The 23,066-nt window shown below is 40.9% G+C and overlaps 1 protein-coding gene across 9 annotated transcripts in view; it reads right to left on the bottom strand.

Moving 5' to 3' along the window:
- Positions 1-23,066, bottom strand: part of DNAAF9 (dynein axonemal assembly factor 9) — a 171,677-nt gene that overhangs the window by 118,878 nt on the left and 29,733 nt on the right. For 7 of the 9 annotated variants that reach the window (XM_081558875.1, XM_081558876.1, XM_081558879.1 and 4 more), the window contains exons 3-7: positions 22,193-22,312; positions 17,341-17,465; positions 16,131-16,227; positions 15,188-15,294; positions 1,918-1,995 (exon numbers count right to left, since the gene is read on the bottom strand). In XM_081558875.1, the coding sequence (XP_081415001.1) occupies positions 1,918-1,995; positions 15,188-15,294; positions 16,131-16,227; positions 17,341-17,465; positions 22,193-22,312 (527 nt within the window). The remainder of the gene's footprint in view (positions 1-1,917; positions 1,996-15,187; positions 15,295-16,130; positions 16,228-17,340; positions 17,466-22,192; positions 22,313-23,066) is intronic. The other 2 variants (XM_081558883.1, XM_081558884.1) reach the window with 1 other exon arrangement.

The following is a 23,066-nucleotide window of genomic DNA, read 5'->3' as shown; positions in this document are numbered from 1 at the left end:
GGTTGTCTTCCAGTTCCCCACTGTTGTATTTGTCTTACCAATTGATAAGAGCTCTCCATAATGTAGTGGGTATAAATGCGCTCAATCATATTTTGGTATAAGAAATACCATCTTACTTTATTCCTTCTAAGTAAAACTAAATCTGGCTCTGAGCCCTCACTCTTCCTCTTAGATGGGAAGTCCACCCTCAGACATTAGAAGGGTCTCCTTTCACTTCTTCAAGATACCATCTAAGAATATTAAGCTCATTGGAAGTTAGAGAACCACGAAAGGGCTTGGTCTACAGTTCATGATGATTACCGCTGTTGCTTCTTCAGTTGCATGATGTCACTGCTATTCTAGGTGTAATTAAAAATGTTCTCCTGAGTAGTCCTATTCCACTGACTATGGAGATGATTACAATGTTCTCAAAACTACAATGCTATGTCTAGCCTCCATGCGTGACCTGCAGCTCCCTCCTGTTTAGGGCACTGCACACAAGTGGGGCATGGCTCTCATATACTTTGCAGAAATTCCTAAATTACTTACTTATCACTCTTAGTTGTCAGTAGCTAAATTTTCTTTATCATTCTTAGTCTTTTTTTTCTTCTTTTTTTTGGCTCGTGGGATCTATTTCCCTGACCAGGAACTGAACTCGGGCCCCCAGCAGTAGAAGTGTAGGATCCTAATCACTGGACCACTAGGGAAATCCCATCATTCTTACACTTTAAAAGTTATAAATTTTTTCACTTTCACTTTTTCCCATAATTACCCACACCATGGACTGATGATGATGATGATGATGATTAGGTCTTTTTAGAGAACAAAAAGTTCAGGTTTTATTTTTCTCTTATATTCCTATGTTATTAGAAATGTTTAAATAGAATGGATGTTCAATTTTATCTAATGTCTTTTTGGCATCTATGGAATCATCATAAATGGTTCCAAGGAGAAAAATTAGTACAGTGATTACATTAATAGATTTTCTGGTATTAAACTAAATATTAAATGCTTAATATATCCTACTTCATCATAGAATGTTCTTTTAGTATGATACTATTTACTGACATTTTACTTAAAATATAGCTATTGATATTTGTAAGTGAAACTGATGTGTAGTTTTCATTTTTGGAATTGCTTTTGTCTTTGGAATTATTTGGTGTCTTACTTTGACAGCTAATATCATTAAAAGGCTACATATAGGCTGTTCTTTTTCCATGTATATCCATCCATGACTGCTGAGAGATACTACTGAGCTGTTTAAACAAAGTACCTATATCTTAGATTTGTTTGTTGCTCCTTGTTACAAACTGTTCTCCCCATTGTGAATTTTTTTCTTCAAAGTTCAGATGAAAAATTAATGCCTGATCCTTTAATCCAGAAGTCAGCAAATTACAGACTGTTGGCAGGCCATTTATTTTGTAAGTAAAGTTTCCTTGGAATATAGACATAACCATTCATTAAGGCATTGTCTACAATGGTATTGTCGAATAGTTCAAACAAAGACACAGGGCTCACAAGGTCTAAAATGCTATTATCTACCTCTTAACAGAAAAACATTGCCAACCCCTAATACTTAATTCCTTTAAGACATACCTTAACTTCTTAATCTTTTCATTCAGAGAAGGCATCCTTTGGACTGTTTTTCTAAAGTCCAGCCCGACAGAAAGAATATATTTAGGTGAAAACCTAAACCTTGGACAAGGCAGGGAGCCTTGGTCTCATCTTAAGTGGTTTCTCAGAGTGAAAGAGGCAGTATCTCTTTTCCAGGTCCTCTTTCACTCCCAAGGAGTTCAAGATAACAATCAAGGAAGAAATGGCTCAATTCTTTAACTAAAAGCAAACTAAAATATATTCTGCATTTCTACAAGTTAAATATCATTAGTAGGTAACTGAGCTGGTTATAATATTTATACGTTAAATAGAGTGGCTCTTTACCTCAGAAAGCAAACTCTCCAGGGACACAGGATCCATCTTGCTGTAGACATTCCATAGATTCAAACTCACATCTTGCAACTGTAATACAAGGGGAAAATCAGTGAAATAACTGAGTCAGTATCATCAGGACAATCAGAAGAATTTTCTGACATTTAGAAATGGTTATCTTGGTGAATAATATATCAAAACTTTATCAATTATCAGAACCTATACATATTTGATATGTATATCAAATCTTGATAAATGTGTCCCATTGAAGGAAACTATCTTTTCAGATTCAGAGACTTGAGTATATCTTTTGAATATCATCGATGGGCATATACAAATTTATACATATATATATACACACAAATATATTTTGTCTTTGTTTAAAATAAAATTTTAATTAGAATAATATATTCTTATAGTTTTAAAAAAATCAAATACTAGTACTAAAGGCCTGTAATGAAAAGATTTTAACCCTACTTCTATCGTTCATAAACTGCCACTTGTCTCAATCCTCAGAGGTAACCACTTTTAAGTCTTTTAACGTTTGTTTTTTGGTAATTACTTCCATATTTTGATATAAGCTTCTACCATTATTTCATCATTTATCAATTCAGAAATTAAATACTGACATATGACAAAGATGTAGCTCTGCTATACTTATTCCCATTCTCACTTTTTCTCACATACATACCTTAACCTTATACCATGATATGAATTTTTTGGCTATACTAGTAGTTATTCTTTATAATATTAAAGATATATATGTAATATATATATAAAATTTACTGCACACCTAGTGCATCAGTTCAGTTCAGTTGCTAAGTCGTGTCCAATTCTTTGCAACCCCATGAATCGCAGCATGCCAGGCCTCCCTGTCCATCACCAACTCCCGGAGTCTACCCAAACCCATGCCCATCGAGTCGGTGATGCCATCCAACCATCTCATCCTCTGTCATCCCCTTCTCCTCCTGCCCCCAATCCTTCCCAGCATCAGGGTCTTTTCCAATGAGTCAACTCTTTGCATGAGGTGGCCAAAGTATTGGAGTTTCAGCTTCAACATCAGTCCTTCCAATGAACACCCAGGACTGATCTCCTTTAGGATGGACTGGTTGGATCTTCTTGCAGTCCAAGGGACTCTCAAGAGTCTTCTCCAACACCACAGTTCAAAAACATCAATTCTTCAGCACTCAGCTTTCTTCACCGTCCAACTCTCACATCCATACATGACTACTGGAAAAACCATAGCCTTGACTAGACGGACCTAGTGCATACCATACTCCTATTTACTTTCTTACACAAATTTTGTCTTTCCAAAAGCTACCAACAGATTCATTTTTTTTACTTGTGTTATCCTAAATTTTTTTCTACCTTCCCCACTTAATTTGCTTACACTTAATCTCCTTACACTAGAGTTTCTCAACAGCAACACTACTGTAATTTGGGGGCCAGTTATTTCTTTGATGTGAGGGGATGCCCTTGCATTGTCTTGTGCAACATCCTTGGCCTCTTACTCACTAGATGCCTATAACAACGACCCTCCCTGTCTAGGCAAATCAAAAGCGTGTCCAAATATTGGGGGGAGGAGAGGTATGGGACAGCAAAATCATTCCAATTGAGAACCACTGGTTTAATGATATCAGATAATCTATCAATTCTTTTTCTTCCAGCTTCATTCTGAAGTTCTCACATGAGAGTCATGTCATTTCTCACATGATGGATTTGATCCCATGGCTTAATTTGTCTCCTCTTTCCTGGCTGACTTCCTTGTTTGTTAGAGTACATCCTTCAATAGCTTTCTATGAAAAGATTAATGGAAGGAAAAAAAATTTTTTTGAGTTTTAAAATGTCCTTATTCTGTCCTATGACTGATTTGGCAATCACTGATGCTCTTTCCAGTCAGCAAAAACAAGACCGGGAGCAGACTGTGGCTCAGATCATGAACTCCTTATTGACAAATTCAAACTTAAACTGAAGAAAGTGGGGAAAACCACTAGATCATGTAGGTATGACCTAAATCAAATCCCTTATGACTATACACTGGAAGTGAGAAGTAGGTTTAAGGGACTAGATCTGATAGACAGAGTGCCTGATGAACTATGGATGGAGGTTTGTGACATTGTTCAGGAGACGGGGATCAAGACCATCCCCAAAAAAAAGAAATGCAAAAAAGCAAAATGGCTGTTTGAGGAGACCTTACAAATAGCTGTGAAAGAAGCGAAGCAAAAAGCAAAGGAGAAAAGGAAAGATATACCCATCTGAATGCAGAGTTCCAAAGTATAGCAAGGAGAGATAAGAAAGTCTTCCTCAGTGATCAGTGCAAAGAAATAGAGGAAAACAACAGAATGGGAAAGACTAGAGATCTCTTCAAGAAAATTAGAGCTACCAAGGGAACATTTCATGCAAAGGTGGGTTCAATAAAGGACAGAAATGGTATGGACCTAACAGAAGTAGAAAATATTAAGAAGAGGTGGCAAGAATACACAGAAGAACTGTACAAAAAAGATCTTCATGACCCAGATAATCACGATGGTGTGATCACTCCCCGAGAGCCAGACATCCTGGAATGTGAAGTCAAGTGGGCCTTAGAAAGCATCGCTATGAATAAAGCTAGTGGAGGTGATGGAATTCCAGTTAAACTATTTCAAATCCTAAAAGAGGATGCTGTGAAAGTGCTGCCCTCAATATGCCAGCAAATTTGGAAAACTCAGCAGTGGCCACAGGACTGGAAAAGGTCAGTTTTCATTCCAATCCCAAAGAAAGGCAATGCCAAAGAATGCTCAAACTACCGCACAATTGCACTCATTTCACACGCTAGCAAAGTAATGCTCAAAATTCTCCAAGCCAGGCTTCAACAATATGTGAACCATGAACCTCCAGACGTTCAAGCTGGTTTTAGAAAAGGCAGAGAAACCAGAGATCAAATTGCCAACATCCGGTGGATCATCGAAAAAGCAAGAGAGTTCCAGAAAAACATCTATTTCTGCTTCATTGACTATGCCAAAGCCTTTGACTGTGTGGATCACAGTAAACTGTGGAAAATTCTTCAAGAGATGGGAATATCAGACCACCTGACCTGCCTCTTGAGAAACCTGTATGCAGGTCAGGAAGCAACAGTTAGAACTGGACATGGAACAACAGACTGGTTCCAAATAGGAAAAGGAGTACGTCAAGGCTGTATATTGTCACCCTGCTTATTTCACTTATATGCAGAGTACATCGTGAGAAATGCTGGGCTGGAAGAACCACAAGCTGGAATCAAGATTGCTGGGAGAAGTATCAATAACCTCAGATATGCAGGAAAGAGGAGAGTGAAAATTTGGCTTAAAGCTCAACATTCAGAAAACTAAGATCATGGCATCTGCTCCCATCACTTCATGGGAAATAGATGGGGAAACAGTGGAAACAGTGTCAGACTTTATTTTGGGGGGCTCCAAAATCACTGCAGATGGTGACTGCAGCCATGAAATTAAAAGACACTTACTCCTTGGAAGGAGTTCTTTGGAACTCTGCATTCAAATGGGTATATCTTTCCTTTTCTCCTCAGACAGCCATTTTGCCTTTTTGTATTTCTTTTTCTTGGGGATGGTCTTGATCCCTGTCTCATGTATCATGTCATGAACCTCCGTCCATAGTTCATCAGGCACTCTATCAGATCTAGTCCTTTAAATCTATTTCTCACTTCCACTGTATAATCATAAGGGATTTGATTTAGGTCATACCTGAATGGTCTAGTGGTTTTCCCCACTTTCTTCAATTTCAGTCTGAATTAGGCAATAAGGAGTTCATGATCTGAGCCACAGCCCACTCCCGGTATTGTTTTTGCTAACTGGATAGGGCTTCTTCATCTTTGGCTGCAAAGAATATAATCAATCTGATTTCGGTGTTGGCCATTTGGTGATGTCCATGTGTAGAGTCTTCTCTTGTGTTGTTGGAAGAGGGTGTTTGCTATGACCAGTGTGTTCTCTTGGCAAAATTCTATTAAACTTTGCCCTGCTTCATTCTGTACTCCAAGGCCAAATTGTCTGTTACTTCAGGTGTTTCTTGACTTCCTACTTCTGCATTCCAGTCCCCTATAATGAAAAGGACATCTTTTTTGGGTGTTAGTTGCCTTTATTATGTTGAGGTATGCTCCCTCAGTGTGCACTTTCTGGAGGTTTTTTTAAAATCATAAACAGATGTTGAACTTTGTCAAAAGCCTTTTCTGCATCTACTGAGATGACCACGCTGTTTTTAGTTTCCACATTGTTAATGCAATGTATCACACTGATTGATTTACGGATATTGAAAATCCCCAATGACAGGTCCCATGTGATCATGATGTAGGATCCTTTAAATGTGCTTTGGATTCAATTGAAGATTTTGTTGACAATTTCTGCACCTATGTTCATCACTAATATTGGCCTGTTATTTTCTTCTTCTGTGATATCGTAGTCTAGTTTTGCTATCAGGTGGTGCTGGCCTCACAGAATGATGCTGGAAGTGATCCTTCTCTGCAATCTTTTGGAATAGCTTCAGACGGATAGGTGTTAATTCTTCAAATGTTTGGTAGAATTTACCTGTGAAGACATCTGGTCCTGTTCTATTGTTTTCTGGAAGGTGTGTTTTTGTGTGTGGTTTTTTTTTTTTTTTTGGATTGATTAAATATTAATACTGGTAACTGGTCTGTTCATATTTTTTATTTCTTGGGAGACTGTACCAGTCTAAGAATTGGTCCATTTCTTCTAGTTTGTTCACTTTACTGGCATGTAGTTATTGTAGTGGTCTCTCATGATAAGTCTGTATTTTGGTGGTGTTGGTTGTCACTTCTTTTTCACTTCTCACATTACTGATCTGGACCCTCTCCCTTTCTTGATGCATCTGGTTAAAGACTCAACAATTTTATCTTTTCAAAGAGGCAGCTCTTAGTTTAACTGATCTTTCCTGTTTTTATTTAGTCTCTATTTCATTTAGTTCTGCTGTCTTTATGATTTTCTTCCTTCCAGTTACTTTGAGTTTTGTTTGTTGTTCTTTCTAAAGTTCCTTTAGGTGTAAGGTGGGCTTTCCTGGTAGCTCAGACGGTAAAGCATCTGCCTGCAATGCGGGAGACCTGAGTTCAATCCCTGGGTCGGGAAGATCACCTGGAGAAGGAAATGGCAACCCACTCCAGTACCCTTGCCTGGAAAATTCCATGGATGGAGGAGCCTGGTAGGCTACAGTCCATGGGATCGCAAAGAGTCAGACATGACTGAGCAATTTCACTCACACTGGTAGGTTGTTTGAGATTTATCTTGTTTCCTGAACTAAGCTTGTGTCAGTACAAACTTCCCTCTTAGAACTGTTTTTGCTGTATCTCATAGATACTGATGGCTCAGATGGTAAAGAATTTGCCTGCTAGGCAAGAAACCCGGGTTCGATCCCTGGGTCAAGAAGATTCCTGGAGAAGGAAATGACTACCTGCTTCAGTATTCTTGCCTGGAAAATTCCACAGACAAAGGAGCCTGGCAAGCTACAGTCCATGGGGTTACAAAGAGTCAGACATGACTGAGTGACTAACACTTTCACTACAGGTATTGAGGAGGCTTCCCAGGTGGCGCGAGTGGTAAAGAACCTGCCTGCCAGTGGAGGAGACAAGAGACACTGGAGGAAAGCACGGCAACCCATTCCACTATTCTTGCCTGGAGAATCCCATGGACAGAGGAGGCTGGTGGGCTACAGGCCATAGGGTCACAGAGTTGGACACGCCTGAAGCGACTTAGCACACTTAGCATACACAATGGTACTTAATTGTCATGTTTTCATTTTCATTAGTCTCTAGGTAACTTCTGATTTCCTCTTTGATTTCTTCAGTGATCCATTTGTTGTTAAGTAACATATTGTTTACCCTCCATGTGTTTTGAGGGTTTTTCCATTTTTCCACCCCTTGCAGCTGGTTTCTAGTCAGTATTGTGGCTGGAAAAGATGCTTGATAGGATTTCAATTTTCTTCACCAAGACTTGTTTTGTGGCCTAGTATGTGACCTATCCTCCAGAATGTTTCATGCGCACTTGAAAAGAATGTGTATTCTGCTGCTTTCGGATGGAATACTCTTATCAAATAAGTCCATTTGGTCTAATGTGTCATTTAAGGGCAGTGCTTCCTTATTGATTTTCTGTCCAGATGATCTGTCCATTGATGTAACTGAGGTGTTAAAATTCTCCTCTATTATTGTGTTACTCTCAATTTCTCCCTTTCTGTCCATTAATATCTGATTTATGTATTTAGGTGCTCCTATATTGGGTGCAGATGTATTTATAATTGTTATATCTTCATGCATCGATCCCTTGATTATTGTGTGGTATCCTTCTTCGTCTCTTACAACAGCATTTCTTTTAGGGCCTATTATTGTCCAAGTATTGCAACCCTGGCTTTGATTTCTATTTGCATGGAATATCTTTTTCCATCCCCTCACTTTCAGTCTGTGTCTATAAACTTGAAATGATCTTCTAGGCAGTACACACACACACACACACACACACACACATCTTATTCTTTTATCCGCTCAGCTATTCTGCATCTTTTGATTGGAGCATTCAGTCCATTTACATTTAAGGTAATTATTGATGTGCATGTTCTTATTGCCACTTTGTTATTTGTTTTGGGGTTACTTTTGTAGGCCTTTTCCCCCTTCCTGCTTTATTTTCTTGTGATTTAGTGACTATCTTTAGTGTTATATTTGGATTTTTATTTTTTGTGTATATCTATTACAGATTTTTGGTTTGTGGCTATCACGAGGTTTTTAATATAACATTCTATGTACATACTTGATTGTTTTTAAGTTGTTGATCTCTTAATTTCAAATGCATCTTAATAATCCCACAGTGTATACTTTCCTCACCTCCCAATTACTATTTTCAGTATCCCATTTTACATCTAATTGTTTTGTGTACCCTTCAACTGCTTATTATGGGTATTTGTGGGTATTGTGGATTTCACTATTTTCATCTTTTAACCTTTCTACTTAGGTTCACACATGGATGATTTCCTATCTTTATTGTATGTTTTCTCTTTAACATTTTTCATTTCAGAATTTTCATGTTTTTAGAGTTGTAGCCTTTTCTTTCTCACCTAGAGAAGTTCCTTTCAGATTTGTTGTAAAATTGGTTTGGTGGTGAACTCTTTAGCTTTGCTTGTCTACAAAGCTTTTACTGTTTCCAATAAATATGAATGAGAGCACTACTGTGTAGCATACTCATGCTCATAGGTATTTTCCTTTTACCACTTGACACTTATAGCACTTCCTTCTGGCCTGCAGGGATTCTGCTTAAAAGTTAGCTGACAGCCTCATGGGAGTTCCCTTGTATGTTATTTGTTCCTTCTGTCTTGTTACCTTTAATATTCTCTCTTTAAATTTTACATTTTGATTACAATGTGTCTTGGTGTGTTCCTTTTTGGGTTAATCCTATATGGGACTCTCTGCATTTCCTGGTCTTGGAAGGACTGTACCCTATCCCAGTTTAGGGAAGTTTTTGGCTATTAAGCCTTCAGGGATAGTCTTAGCACCTTTCTTTCTCTTCTAAGACTCCTAAAATGCAAATATAAGTGTGCTTGATGTTGTCCCAGAGGTCTCTTAAATGTCATTTCATTCTTTTTTCTGTTCAGCATCAGTGATTTCCACTACTTTGTCTTTCAGCTCGCTGACCCATTCTTCTATATCATTTAATCTGATGATTTCTTCTAATATATTTTTCATTTCAGTTGTATTCATCTGTAGCTGTTCTTTATATTTTCTCTTTGTTAAACACTTACAGTTTTTTGCTCTGTGCACCTATTCTTCTCTCTCAGTTTTTGATCAATTTTACAATTACTACCTTCACTCTTTCTTAGGAAGACTACTCTTTTCACTTGTCTTCTGGGGTTTTTTCTTATTCCTTTGACTGGAACATGTCTCTCTGTCATTTCATTTTGTCTAAGCTGCTGTATGTATTATTTATCTGGTGGGTTAGTTATGTTTCCTGACTTTAGAGAAGTGGCCTTCTGTAGGAGACATTCTATGCATCTCAGCAGTGTACTCTCCTCTCATCATCCAAGGCATATGCTCCAGGGGTTTCCCCGTGACTGCTGCATGGGTCCCTCTTTTGTGGAAGGCTATCTGGGTGGTGTGATAAGACTTTGTTGGCACCTGGTCCAGTTGGTTACCAGGCCCTGCCTTGTGCAGAGACTGCTGGCTGTAGGTTGGTGGGCTAGAGAACCTCAGGGAGCCCCCGGACTCATGCTGGCTCACTGGTAGGAAGAGTCAGGATTCATAAGACTCTAGGACTGTTAGTGGGTGAAGCCAGGTCCTGGGGTTAGTACTAGACTACTGACAGGTAGATCTGGGTCCTGGAGTCTGGTTTCTGGGCCCAGGGATCTCAGAGTTGGTGTCAGATTACTTGGGGAGAGGAGTGACAGTTGCATTTGTGGTTCAGGGTATCCTGAAGCTTGTATTTGCCTCTCAGTATGGGCAGGGCTAGAGTCAAGGTGGTCTTAAGTCAGGGTGGCCTGCTTTGGGCAGGCTGGATTCACAGGCTGTGGAAGTCTGGTTTTTCTGCATTTGGTGTCTGACTCGATTGGTGAGGCTGGTCCAGAGGCCACAGCAGGCTTCCTGGAGGGCAGGGTCAGGGATCAGGGGATCCTGGGACTGGTGCCTTCTCACTAGTGGGTGGAGCTGGGTCTTCGCCTCTGGTAGGCAGGGGTAAGTCTAAAGGTGGTTGCTGCTGCTAAGTCGTGTCAGCCGTGTCCGACTCTGTGCGACCCCATAGACAGCAGCCCACCAGGCTCCACCGTCCCTGGGATTCTCCAGGCAAGAATACTGGAGTGGGTTGCCATTTCCTCCTCCAGTGCATGAAAATGAAAAGTGAAAGTGAAGTCGCTGAGTCGTGTCCGACTCTTCACGACCCCATGGGCTGCAGCCTACCAGGCTCCTCTGTCCATGGGGTTTCCCAGGCAAGGGTACTGAAGTGGGGTGCCATTGTCTTCTCCAAAGGTGGTTGAGAGCTCAGGAATTCTTTAGGTAGCCTGCCTGCTGATGGATGGGGCTGTTCCTTCACCCAGTTAGTTTGGCCTGAGTGTCCCAGCACTGGCTCCTACATGTTTATTGAGGCCAGATCTTGGTGCTAATGAGCGAAAGGGAGGATTCTACAACGGCGCCCACTACCACCAGTGTCCATGGCAGAAGGGCACGCCCAAGGAATGGCTGCCATCAGCATCTATATCCCCAGAGTGAGCTGCAGTTGCCTCTTGCTGCTCTGGGAAACTCCCCAACACCAGCAGATAAGTCTGGTCCAGGGTTCTATCAAATGACTGCTTTTGTCCTGAGTCCTGGAGTGTGTGATACTTTGTGTATGTCCTGTAAGAGAGACATCTCTATTTCCCTCAGTCCTGTGGGGCTCCTGAAATTAAACCCTGCTGGCCTTCCAAGTCAAATGCTCTGGCAGCTCATCTTCCCAGTGCAGGGCTCCCAGGCTGCAGAGGCCACCATGGAGCTCACAACTCTCACTGCTCTAGGAGAACCTCTGCAATGTAATTATTCTCTAGCTGTGAGTCATCTACCAGGGGGAACGGGGCTTGACTACATCAGAAGTCCATCCTTCCTACCTGTCTTGTTGTGGTTCATTCCTTATGTCTTTAGCTGTAGCATGTCTTTTCTCATAGGTTATGGTCTTTTTTTCATCAATGGTTATTCTGCAAATAATTGTGATTTTGGTGTGCTTGTGAGAGGGGATGAGCTCAGGGTCCTTATACTCCCCATTTGGCCAATCTCCCTGATTTATATTTTGAAATTCAAATCTTAATTCTACTAATGAATTTTGAGACTTATAACAATATTTCCTCATATGCCATCCACCTCTCTTTTAAATTCTTCTTGCTCTAAGTATCACATCTTGCCTCTCTAAAAACTTCATGCTTGAAAAGTACAAAAGATATTTTTCTCAATTTTATTTCCTGGAGAAAATATTTTTTAAAAGCATGCTGATCCATCCCTGCAACTAATACGCTATGGTCTCTTTTTTACCTTCTGAATTTTTTCATAGGGTTTATTCTACCTTTCAGTACAAAAGTTTATGTTTGTCCACTAGCAGGTGAATGAATGCTTACTCTATAGTTATTATTCAGAAGTTTGCTTTTAGAATTCTCCCTTGAAGAGTTGCTTAATGTAAATTTACGTTACCAGATCACACAGTTCTAGAAGCTGGAGAGTAAGAAGGAAGTTGGAGACAGGGAAAGCCCTAGCAGAGGAACTACCCTGTACTGCTTTCAGGAAGAAAGAGTTCTCTATATCCATAACTTAGTCTGCTGCTGCTGCTGTTGCTAAGTCACTTCAGTCGTGTCTGACTCTGTGTGACCCCATAGACGGTAGCCCACCAGGCTCCCCTGTCCCTGGGATTCTCCAGGCAAGAACACTGGAGTGGGTTAACTTAGTCTGGCCGAGTCTAAATATCAAGTAAATGCTATAAGGGTCTGGCTTCCTTTCTCATGCTGGCACCTACCACAATGGGGACAAAACATTCTCTGAGTTAAGGATCTTCCTCTGGGTATAAGCATGCAATAAAAGAGAAGTTTAAAAAATTAAGTTATATCTGTAGTTCTCCTCCTAGCTTTCAAAGGAGGCAGGAACTTTTCTGACTCAGGCAGTTATCAGGCCTCTAATATGTGAATCAGAGAGAAGTAGACAGTATAATGGCAGAGTTGATCAGTAGGCCAAACTGCTGCATACCTTAAAGGACCAGGAAGGATAGGGTAAGGAAGAGAAGTGAGGTCAGGGAAAATGAGATGGGGACACAGAAAAGTATTTGCGAGAATGAAAATTAGTGGCTAAAGAAAAGGGCAGGATCTAAAGAAAGGGATTCTGAGAGAAGAGTTACAGTAATAACTTTTACTATATGATGTATGCTGTTTCCTCCTCACTGCCCCTAAAAACACCACCCTCCAGGAAAAATCTACATTACTTTGTGAAAGTTTTTTTGAAAGGGAATTTTGTTCCTTTGGGACTTCCCTGGTGGCTCAGAGGTTAAAGCGTCTGCCTCCAATGCAGGAGACCTGGGTTTGATCCCTGGGTCGGGAAGATTCCCTGGAGAAGGAAATGGCAACCCACTCCAGTATTCTTGCCTGGAGAATCCCATGGACGGAGGAGCCTGGTAGGCTACAGTCCATGGGGTCGCAAAGACTCGGACACGACTGAGCAACTTCACTTTTCACTTTGTTCCTTTGGGATCTGACTTCATGGTGTGATGAACCTCAAGGGAGGAGCCAGAGGCCTGCCCCATTTGAGCTGCATGAATTGGGTGGTTTCCAAGTACACTGCTTTTCAATTGTCTAGTGGTAGCCCAGGGGTTAGAAGCATGGGGTCAGAAGCCTGACTTTCTGGACTGGGCTTTAGCCCTGCCACTCACCGGCTACTAGTTCTGTGACTTGGGAAATTCATTTAAACTTTCTGTAAAACAGAGATGGTAACAGGACCTACTTCAGAGGGTTACTGTAGGAATTAAAAGTTAATTCATGGGGTTCCCTGGTGGCTCAGCTGGTAAAGAATACGCCTGCAGTGCAAGAGACCTGGATTCGATCCCCGGGCTGGGAAGATCTCCTGGAGAAGGGAACAGCTACCCACTCCAGTACTCTGGCCTGGAGAATTCCTGGACTGTATAGTCCGTGGGGTTGCAAAGAGTCGGACACGACTGACTTGCAACTTTCTTTCCAAATTAATTTATACAAAATGCTGAGAACAGAGCCTGGCATCCACAAGACAGTATAAATGCATAGTTTATACAATTAACTAAAAATATACACTACCATTATCACTAAAAATTTTAAGTTTCTTCTCTATGTCCTATGGTATGCTTCCTTTCAAGTCCATATTCACCTAAATTGTGTGTGCTCAGTTGTGTCCAACTCTTTGCAACTCCATGACTGTAGCCCGCAAGGCTACTCTATCCATGGAGCTTTCCAGGCAAGAATACTAGAGCAGGTTGCCATTTCCTGCTCCAGGGGATCTTCCCGACCCAGGGATAGAACCCATGTATCTTGTGTCTCCTGCATTAGCAGGCAGATTCTTTACCACCTGTGCCATATGGGAAGCCCCCTTTTTCCAAATTTTAGGGTGTTAACTGATGTCAGGGGCAGCTCCCACAGCCTTGTGGATGTTCTACTACTTGTAATAAATGTGAGAAAACTGGTTTGGAGCAAGAAGAGTGGAGCTGATGTGGTGTGTGTCTTCTTCATCCCTACAGCCCATGTTCCTCTACATTACAGGGTTTGCCAGGTGAGCCTCCAATCATTTCTTAGAGACATTGCTACTTCTCAGAAGGAGGCAAAAGAATTAGTCCTGGACCTTGCTTCCAAAGGTCCCACTTACTCTATCCCTAAGAATATGGCCCCATTTCCAGCATGTCTGGTTTCCTGTACTGGGAGCAGATCATTTTAGTGGGGATCCTACAGAGGCATATGGATACCAGGTCATCCTTCTTCATACATACCCTAGATGATCCCTTCTTCCAGTTCTCATTCATTAATTCACTAAACAATACTTAACTGGTCATCTTCTAGATGCAGAATACCGAAATAAAAGATATTGTTCTTACCATAAAAGCTAATATTTTTATTCCTCTAGTTGTTGTTTAGTTGCTAAGTAGTGTCTGAGTCTTTTCTGATCCCATGGACTGTAGCCTGCCAGGCTCCTCTATCCATGGGATTCTCTAGGCAAGAATACTGGAGTGGGTTACCATGCCCGCCTCCAGGGGATCTTCCCAACCCAGGGATTGAACCTGCATCTCCTGCACTGGCAGGTGGGTTCTTTATCACTAGCACCACCTGGGAAGCCCCTAGTACACAGTACTTTTATAAAATTCTGCACTCTCCCTTTCATTGCCCTTAAATAGTTAAATTATACACACTTCTGAGATACAAACAACAATAAGAATGCTTTTGTTCTCCAGAAGCTTCCAATCCAGAGGCCAGGGGTGGGTGGGTAAGTGGGTATGACAAATATAAGTGACATAGGACAGTAAAAGCTATAAGAGGAGTCAGCCTGGGGTGCTATAGTTAACTCAGAATGGGGAAAGGAGAGAAAGGAGGACAGAAAGGAGCTTTAAGAATAAAGGGCACAGGAGCTCAGTCTGGGGACTAGCCTTGAACAGCAATAATTTTCTATTTCAAATCCTTTAAACTGCCCCATAACCCTTGGAGTCACTCCCAGCTTGCTAGAGTGTTACAATGAACACACACACTGTAGGCCTTCATAAAAACAGCTCAGTGGTAGACAAAAACCAAACATGCTGCTTTTCATACATACCTCATATTTCATGGTAAAAAATCCATCCCCTCCAATGCCCTCAAGTGCAAAGGCCTGTACAACAGGCCACTTCTCCACTACAAACATATCAAATATCTGCAAGTGACCTAGAGGAATCAAGTACAACATGTATCAAATACCATCCTGGATACAGCAGTCTAAACCTGATCTAATGTGGTCAGAAAGGCATCATTTCTCACAAGTTCACCAAGGGCTCATCTAGCAAAAAACCCCCAAAGACTGAAACAGATACAATGGTTAGATATTAACACTAGAAATACAAAATGAAAGTCAAGGAAAAAACAAAATACAAACAAGTTACAAAAATTCATTGTTATAAGGAAGGAAATATTAAATGTCCAAGTTTTTTTTTTTTTCTTTTAGTAGATAAGACAGAAGCACTGCTAAACTTGCTGATCTTTTCCCTTTGTTTTCACACTTTTTTTTTTTTTGGCCATGCCCCATTGCATGTGGGACCTTAGTTTCCCAACCAGGGATTGAACCCACACCCCCTGCAATGGATGCACAAAGTCTTAATAAGCACTGGATCACCAGGGAAATCGCCTATACATTATTTTTGAGCCTCACTGTCAGCATATTTTTAACAGCTACCCAAATTACTATTTCTTATTGGCAAGAGGTGCCACAACTACATTTCATCTTTAATAAGTGGTACAGACTAAATGGCAACTATGGTAAATCCTTAGGAGTCCTTCAATCTGACTGCTGGTAGCATGCTGTGATGCTGCAGAAACTTCAGTTATGAACACAAACTTGCACAGGAAAGTCCTCAAATTTCATTCTGCTTGATCCTCTCTGCCTTTAGTAAAAACAGATCAACGGGTTTTCCAGCTGAATGTCTCCACTGAAAGGAGAAGTAAGGACTTTCGACTCATACATCATCCCAGCGAGGTTCTAAAATGGATGACTGTCAGATACGCACCTTGGGAGCTATAAGGAATGCCAATTCTACTACAGTCTCGAACCATGTCCACAAAGCTGGCAATTTTAAATTCTTCTGCAGCTTCCTCATCTTCATACTAAAGAAGGAAATGAAAGGAATCAGGCTCTAATGAGACATCATACAAAATTCCATATTTTCTCTGCTTTTTTATTAGTTGTCCCAAATGTCCCAAGAGGGTTTTTTTTTTTTTTGTATACATGCTGTTCAGTTTGAAGGATCTTAGTCCTCTGACCAGGGAATGAACCCTTGTCCTTGGCAGTGAAAGAACAGAGCTCTAACCACTGGATCGCCAAGGAATTCTCTTCAAGAGGATATTTTTAAAGCCAGCTTTTTGTGTCTATTGATCAAAAACACGTCATTCCCTTACCTTACACCACACACAAAAATCAACTCAAAATGGATCAGAGACCTAAATTCAAGAGATAAAACTTATCCTCAAAAATCCCCCAAATGGGGGACTTCCCTGGTGATACAATGGTTAAGACTCAGAGCTCCCAATGCAGGGGGCATGGGTTCAATCCCTGGTTAGGGAGCTAAGGTACCACATGCCACATGGCACGGCCAAAAACAAGTTCCCCAAATGCTAATATGGGAAAAGGGTTATAAACTTATATTGGGTCCCAACTTCCATGAAATTCTAAATCTTAAGTCCCAATTTGATTTCTAGCCAAACCCTTGGAAAGGGTCCAAAGGGAAACAGAAACAAATACCAAAAAATCCAAACACGGAAATGTCACAGAGCTTATCAAATTCTCCTGGGGCCGTTGCTAGGCCTGAGCAAATGGACCCAGGTGGGGGATGAAGAAGCAGGGCAGGAAGGTAGGTTCATAAGCCTACTATTAGGTCACAATTTTAATAGTTCTTTTTGTCTTTTTCAGCCATGTAATTTATTGCTAGGGTAGCTTCATAATGAAATATTAAAAATTCCACTAAAGCAAACAACTTTTTTGTGAAACCACATTTCACAATTTGATTTGGGGTGGGGAGGGAGTCACGCCACATGGCATGCAGGGTCTTACTTCCCTAACCAGGGACTGAACCGTGCCCCCTGCAGTGGAAGTTTGGAGTCCTAATCACTCAACTGCCAGGGAAGGCCCCAATTTAATTTTTTTAAGGACCTTCTGTTCCATTTCTACTTTTTCCTGAAGTATCCTTAGAGTGTCTCTAAGTTTCTATTTTTTCTCCTCACCTCATTTTCAGTCATGCAGTGGAAATGCAGATTTCTCCAATGGGCCACATAGGGTAATAGATAGCGATAATTTACAGGATTACAGTACAGATGGACACTATCTGATTTAATCAATATAATCACGTCTGTAAGAAAAACAAAATTAAAACACAAGATTGTCAGAGGCATTTCCTTTAGACATCTTCTGCCCACATAATCTGTGAAACCATTAAAACTACTTCAGAAACAATGTAAAAAAACTCTAAACTGAAAATGTTTAAATTAGGCAACATGCTTCAAAGTGACTATAGAACACTCAAGTGTGGACAGCAAAGATTTCCTCATCCCCACGCAACACTTCAACCATTGTAGCGTTCTGGTTATGGTAGAATAAGTCGAAAGAACAGCCTTCAGTGCGTTTCATAAAGTTCAACAAAGCAAAATCTGCTGTACCAAACTCAGCTGTGTTCTTCACTGTGTAAATAAATAGTAAATGGAAACTCTATAGCTAAAAGTCACTGAGGCAGGAAAACAGCACCGAATATGGCCAGTGACTGGTTCTCCTGCATACATCAGTATCTAAATCTCTTGGCTATTGACTCATCTGAGTGAAGGCAAATTGTGGGCCTGAAGATACCACTTTCCTTGTGACTTGGGAAAGGTTATTATATACAGGGGTGAACTCTGTACACAGGAAAGGCCGAGAGAAAGGAAGTAGAGGCAAGTGGACAAGGCTTCTATAAATAGATCAGCACCTCACAGATATAAGGAATAACAATCAATGTTGCTGGGTCAAATAAACAAAGCAATCCCAAAGGTGCAAATAAAACTAAGTAAACTAACAAACAGGGGCTTCCCTGATGGCTCAGATGGTAAAGAACCTGCCTGCAATGTGGGAGACTCAGGTTTGATTCCTGGGTTAGGAAGATCCCCTGGACAAGGGAATGGCAACCTACTCCAGCACTGCTGCCTGGAAAATGCCATGGACAGAGGAGCCTGGCAGGCTAGAGTCCATGGGGTCACAAAGAGTCGGACATGACTGAGCGACTAACACACACTAACAAACGAGCCATGGAATAGGGCAGGAATATTAAAACAGTTTGAACACTAAGAAGTGTCACACTTACAGAAGAAAAGCAAAGGCTTCATTCTATGGCTCCTCAGATACCAGAGCCATTAGGCCTCTTTCTAACAGCACAACATTTGGGAAAGGGCTGGAGGAGATGGCTGGAAGTGAGAAAGGAGCATGGGAACAGAGAGCAACTGAGGCAGCAGGCTTAGGGCAATGCCAACATGTAACACAGCATGACAGACAATAATCTACAAAAACATAAAGCCCAGTGAATACTGATCTCAGCTGACTACACAGCTGGTGGCCTCATGAAATAAAGCTCTATGATTATGACCTATAAAATCATTCTAAGCTCCACACTTACTTAGACCCAAGGCGTTCAAGGGATCACAGTATGGAGCAGCCTCTTCACTGCTGACTCTCAGCTAAGTGCTGGATTTAAAAGGCAGCATGGGATGGGAAAGAGTCCACCCTCTCATCCTTCTGGGAGACTTACTCTGAATCACTTGTAGCTGACCTGCTTAACAGTGAGAGTTTGACATCACTGAGGGCTTCCTGTGTCAACTGTACTCTATACTGATGTATAACATACTGCAAAGAATTAGGATCCAGTAAAAGAAATAATGTAACAGCCACTAAACCTAATGAAGCATGCTCAGGATCTCACAGGACTAAAGTTATCACTACAAGTAAATTTTAACAGAGTACACAGGCAGGTAAAAGAAGAAAGCGTAAGAGAACTGGGTGAACAATATAAACTATTTAAAAAGTTTCTTTTTAAAATAAACTCTTCGTATTTGCCCCTTTTCTTTCAGATAATTAGGGATTGTAATGCAGAAGATAAATCTGGTAAACTCACCTTTCTAGCTATTTGGATTTAAAAAATGAGTTAATTTGGAAGAACATGCTCATTATAAGCATTCATTGTGCTAGGTGACAGGATAAAGACAAAGATAAGCAAAAAAAAAAAGAGGACCTTTGAGGACTTAAAACATTTATTTTATTTCAATATTGTAGGGTCCTTAGCAACCTTGACTGCAGTGAAATGTGTGGCTGGCACAAGCATCTGTCTTTTTATAACTCTAAATGAGCTGCCAAAATGAATTATTTCCAAACCAGTAGATGTTGTATAGTGCAAGCAAGCAATTTTTAAAATCAGAATCTGAAACTAAATTTGAGTTGAAAAAAAATTACTGGAAGGAATAATTTCAGCCTGCTCTTTCCCCACTAATAAAGAGAAAAACTTTAACCAATCTCTAATGATGCTGCTGCTGCTGCTAAGTCGCTTCAGTCGTGTCCGACTCTGTGCGACCCCATAGACGGCAGCCCACCGGGCTCCGCCGTCCCTGGGATTCTCCAGGCAAGAATGCTGGAGTGGGTTGCCATTTCCTTCTCCAGTGCATGAAAGGGAAAAGTGAAAGTGAAGTCGCTCAGTCATATCCGACTCTTAGCAACCCCATGGACTGTAGCCTACCGGGCTCCTCCGTCCATGGGATTTTCCAGGCAAGAGTACTGGAGTGGGGTGCCATTGCTTTCTCCATCTCTAATGATAGATACTACTAAAAACTTTACTAAGAAATTAGAAGAATTTTCATATATACTAGGCCAGGGTTCTTCAACTTCAGCACTACTGACAATTTAGACCAAAACATTTTTTGTTGTGAGGAGCTGGTCTGTGTATGCATCATAGGATGTTTAGCAGCATCTCTGGCTCTGCCCACTCTGTCCAGCTGTTATAATCAAAAATGTCTTCAGCCAAATGTCCCTTGGGGGATAAAACCCTCTAGTTGAGAACCACTGCACTAGATCCACAGCAAAATTATTTCAACATCAGATTTTGCGTCCCCCAGCTGCTTCACAAGAGCTGTCTCTTGTCCATTTTGATTTGTCTATTCCCGTGTCTTCTGATCTATCTGGCAGACAAGTCATGATGCTAAGTATGTGATATCAGAGATAGCTCTTGGGCATCACCCCCACAGCAGCATGACCACAGGGTGAGTGTGTCAAAGCAAGAAAAGGGGAATGTTAGCAGAAAGCCTGCATTGTAGTCATAGGCACCGTCATAAATTACAGTCACATAGAAAACAATGCCCAAAGACAGGGCAGGACAAAGAGCCTTTGTTCCTAAGCTGAAGATATACATGAAGTCTTCCTTGTAGGAGAACCTTGCAGGCTCATCCTTGACTCACAGTTGAAAGTGCTTTCATAGGACAACTGCATATAACATGAGCCTCCCAGCATGTAGAGGCAGTGGGAAATTTACAGGAAAACTAGTACTTTGCCAAGAAAATACAATGTCAAACACTGATGCTTACCGTTTCCTCTAAAACTGATTTATCCAATAAACATACTCTGAAAACTACTTGTCACTCAGTTCAGTTCAGTCGCTCAATCCTGTCCAACTCTTTGCAACCCCAAGGACTGCAGCATGCCATCCTTCCTTGTCCATCACCAACTCCCGGAACCTACTCAAACTCATGTCCATCGCATTAGTGATGCCATCTAACCATCTCATCCTCTTTCATCCCCTTCTCCTCCCACCTTCAATCTTTCCCAGCACCAGGGTCTTTTCCAATGAGTTGGTTCTTCGCATCACGTGGCCAAAGTACTGGAGTTTCAGCTTCAGCATCAGTCCTTCAAATGAATACTCAGGACTGATCTCCTTTAGAATGGACTGGTTGGATCTCCTTGTAGTCCAAGGGACTCTCAAGAGTCTTCTAAACACCACAGTTCAAAAGCATCAATTCTTCAGTGCTCAGCTTTCTGTCTAGTCCAACTCTCACATCCATACATGACTACTGGAAAAATCATAGCTTTGACTAGACGGACCTTTGTCAGTAAAGTAATGTCTCTGCTTTTTAATATGCTGTCTAGGTGGGTCATAACTTTTCTTCCAAGGAGCAAGTGTCTTTTAATTTCATGGCTGCAGTCACCATCTGCAGCGATTTGGGAGCCCGAAAAAATAAAGTCTCTCACTGTTTCCACTGTTTCCCCATCTATTTGCCATGAAGTGATGGGAGTGGATGCCATGATCTTAGTTTTCTGAATGTTGAGCTTTAAGCCAACTTTTTCACTCTCCCCTTTCACTTTCATCAAGAGGCTCTTTAGTTCTTCTTTGCTTTCTGCCACAAGGGTGGTGTCATCTGCATATCTGAGGTTATTGATATTTCTCCCGGCTATCTTGATTCCAGCTTGTGGCTTCATCCAGCCTGGCATTTCACATGATGTACTCTGCATAGAAGCTAAATAAGCAGGGTGACAATATACAGGCTTGACTTGACGTACTCCTTTCCTGATCTGGAACCAGTCTATTGTTCCATGTCTAGTTCTAACTGTTGCTTCTTGATCTGCATACAGATTTCTCATGAGGTAGGTCAGCTGGTCTGGTATTCCCATCTCTTTCATTTTGTTGTGATCCACACAGTCAAAGGCTTTGCCATAGTCAATAAAGCAGAAGAAGATGTTTTTCTGGAACTCTTCTGTTTTTTCAATGATCCAATGGATGTTGACAATTTGATCTCTGGTTCCTCTGCCTTTTCTAAATCCAGCTTGAACATCTGGAAATTTCACAGTTCACGTACTTGTCACTAGTCTCTTATTATCTAGTAGGTGACCAAAAGCATATTACTTAACATATCAGCAAAGAAGAAATGTTTTTTGTTAATAAAAGAGCAAAAATTTACTGGAGCTTCAGGCTATTTTAAATTTGGTATTTTTCCATAAAAGGGCATTGAAATAAGCATTCAAAGGAATAAATCACGTAACTCCTCTCTTGCACAGAGTCTACCAATATATACTTACCATCTAACACTTCTTCAGAAAACCCTGTTTTCTCAAAATCACTGGCATTTTGATTGTACAAACCAAGCAGAAGATAATTTGCCAGCTCTCTGCAGCCGTCATTGTACCTGCTATCGATTCCTGCAAGACAAAGAAGGCTCTGATCAGCTGTACTGTACTATGGGAGAAAATGAGTCCCAATAGTTTGTCCCTGGCTCAGCAAAACTTTGACGGTTAAATTAAAGGTAGCACCTCAGACCAGTTTTGTGCCAGAAACCAAACTAAATGACTCTCTGTGAAAGAAGTGGCCTCAGCATCAAGTATTCTTACATGAATTCAAGGTCTGTAGAGCTGAGATGGTGAAACAGCACAGAATACAGAAGTTATTAATTTAATCAAAAGAAATTTTTGAGGATAGAAGTTACCAGAAAATACAGTCCACATCCTGTCAGAGGTGGTTAAAGATTTTGTAATACTTCCAGTTGGAATAGGACTAGGCATCAGAAAAGTATTTTCTTCTCAAAAAGACCTTTATCAAAATACATGAAATCAAACAGAGGAGAATTAAGATGGTTTGGGAAGAACTCAAAGAAGTGAAAAGAGGACAAGTGAATGAAACCAGACATCCATCTTCTCACAAATATTTATCAGGCCCAAGGCCGTGCACTGTGCTGAATGCTGAAGCATGCAAACATGCCTACAAATGGTACTCATGAAGCTTACAGTCTAGTGGGGCTGGGTCAGAGACTAATGAAAAGGAAATTAAAATACCCCCTTCATAACTGCCTTTCAATGCCACAGGCACATATACTATTTGGTTCCTGGGTATGTGTAAAAACCCAGAGCTATGGCTCTGGGCAAGAGGGACATGTCAAGGGCAGGTAGCAGTCTATAT

The sequence above is a fragment of the Giraffa tippelskirchi genome, chromosome 13 (assembly GCF_054371585.1).
Source record: "Giraffa tippelskirchi isolate mGirTip1 chromosome 13, T2T-mGirTip1v1.2.pri, whole genome shotgun sequence".
Taxonomy (NCBI): Eukaryota; Metazoa; Chordata; class Mammalia; order Artiodactyla; family Giraffidae; genus Giraffa; species Giraffa tippelskirchi.
The sequence above is the reverse complement of the archived record's forward strand: the minus strand, read 5'-3'. Positions and strand labels throughout refer to the sequence as shown.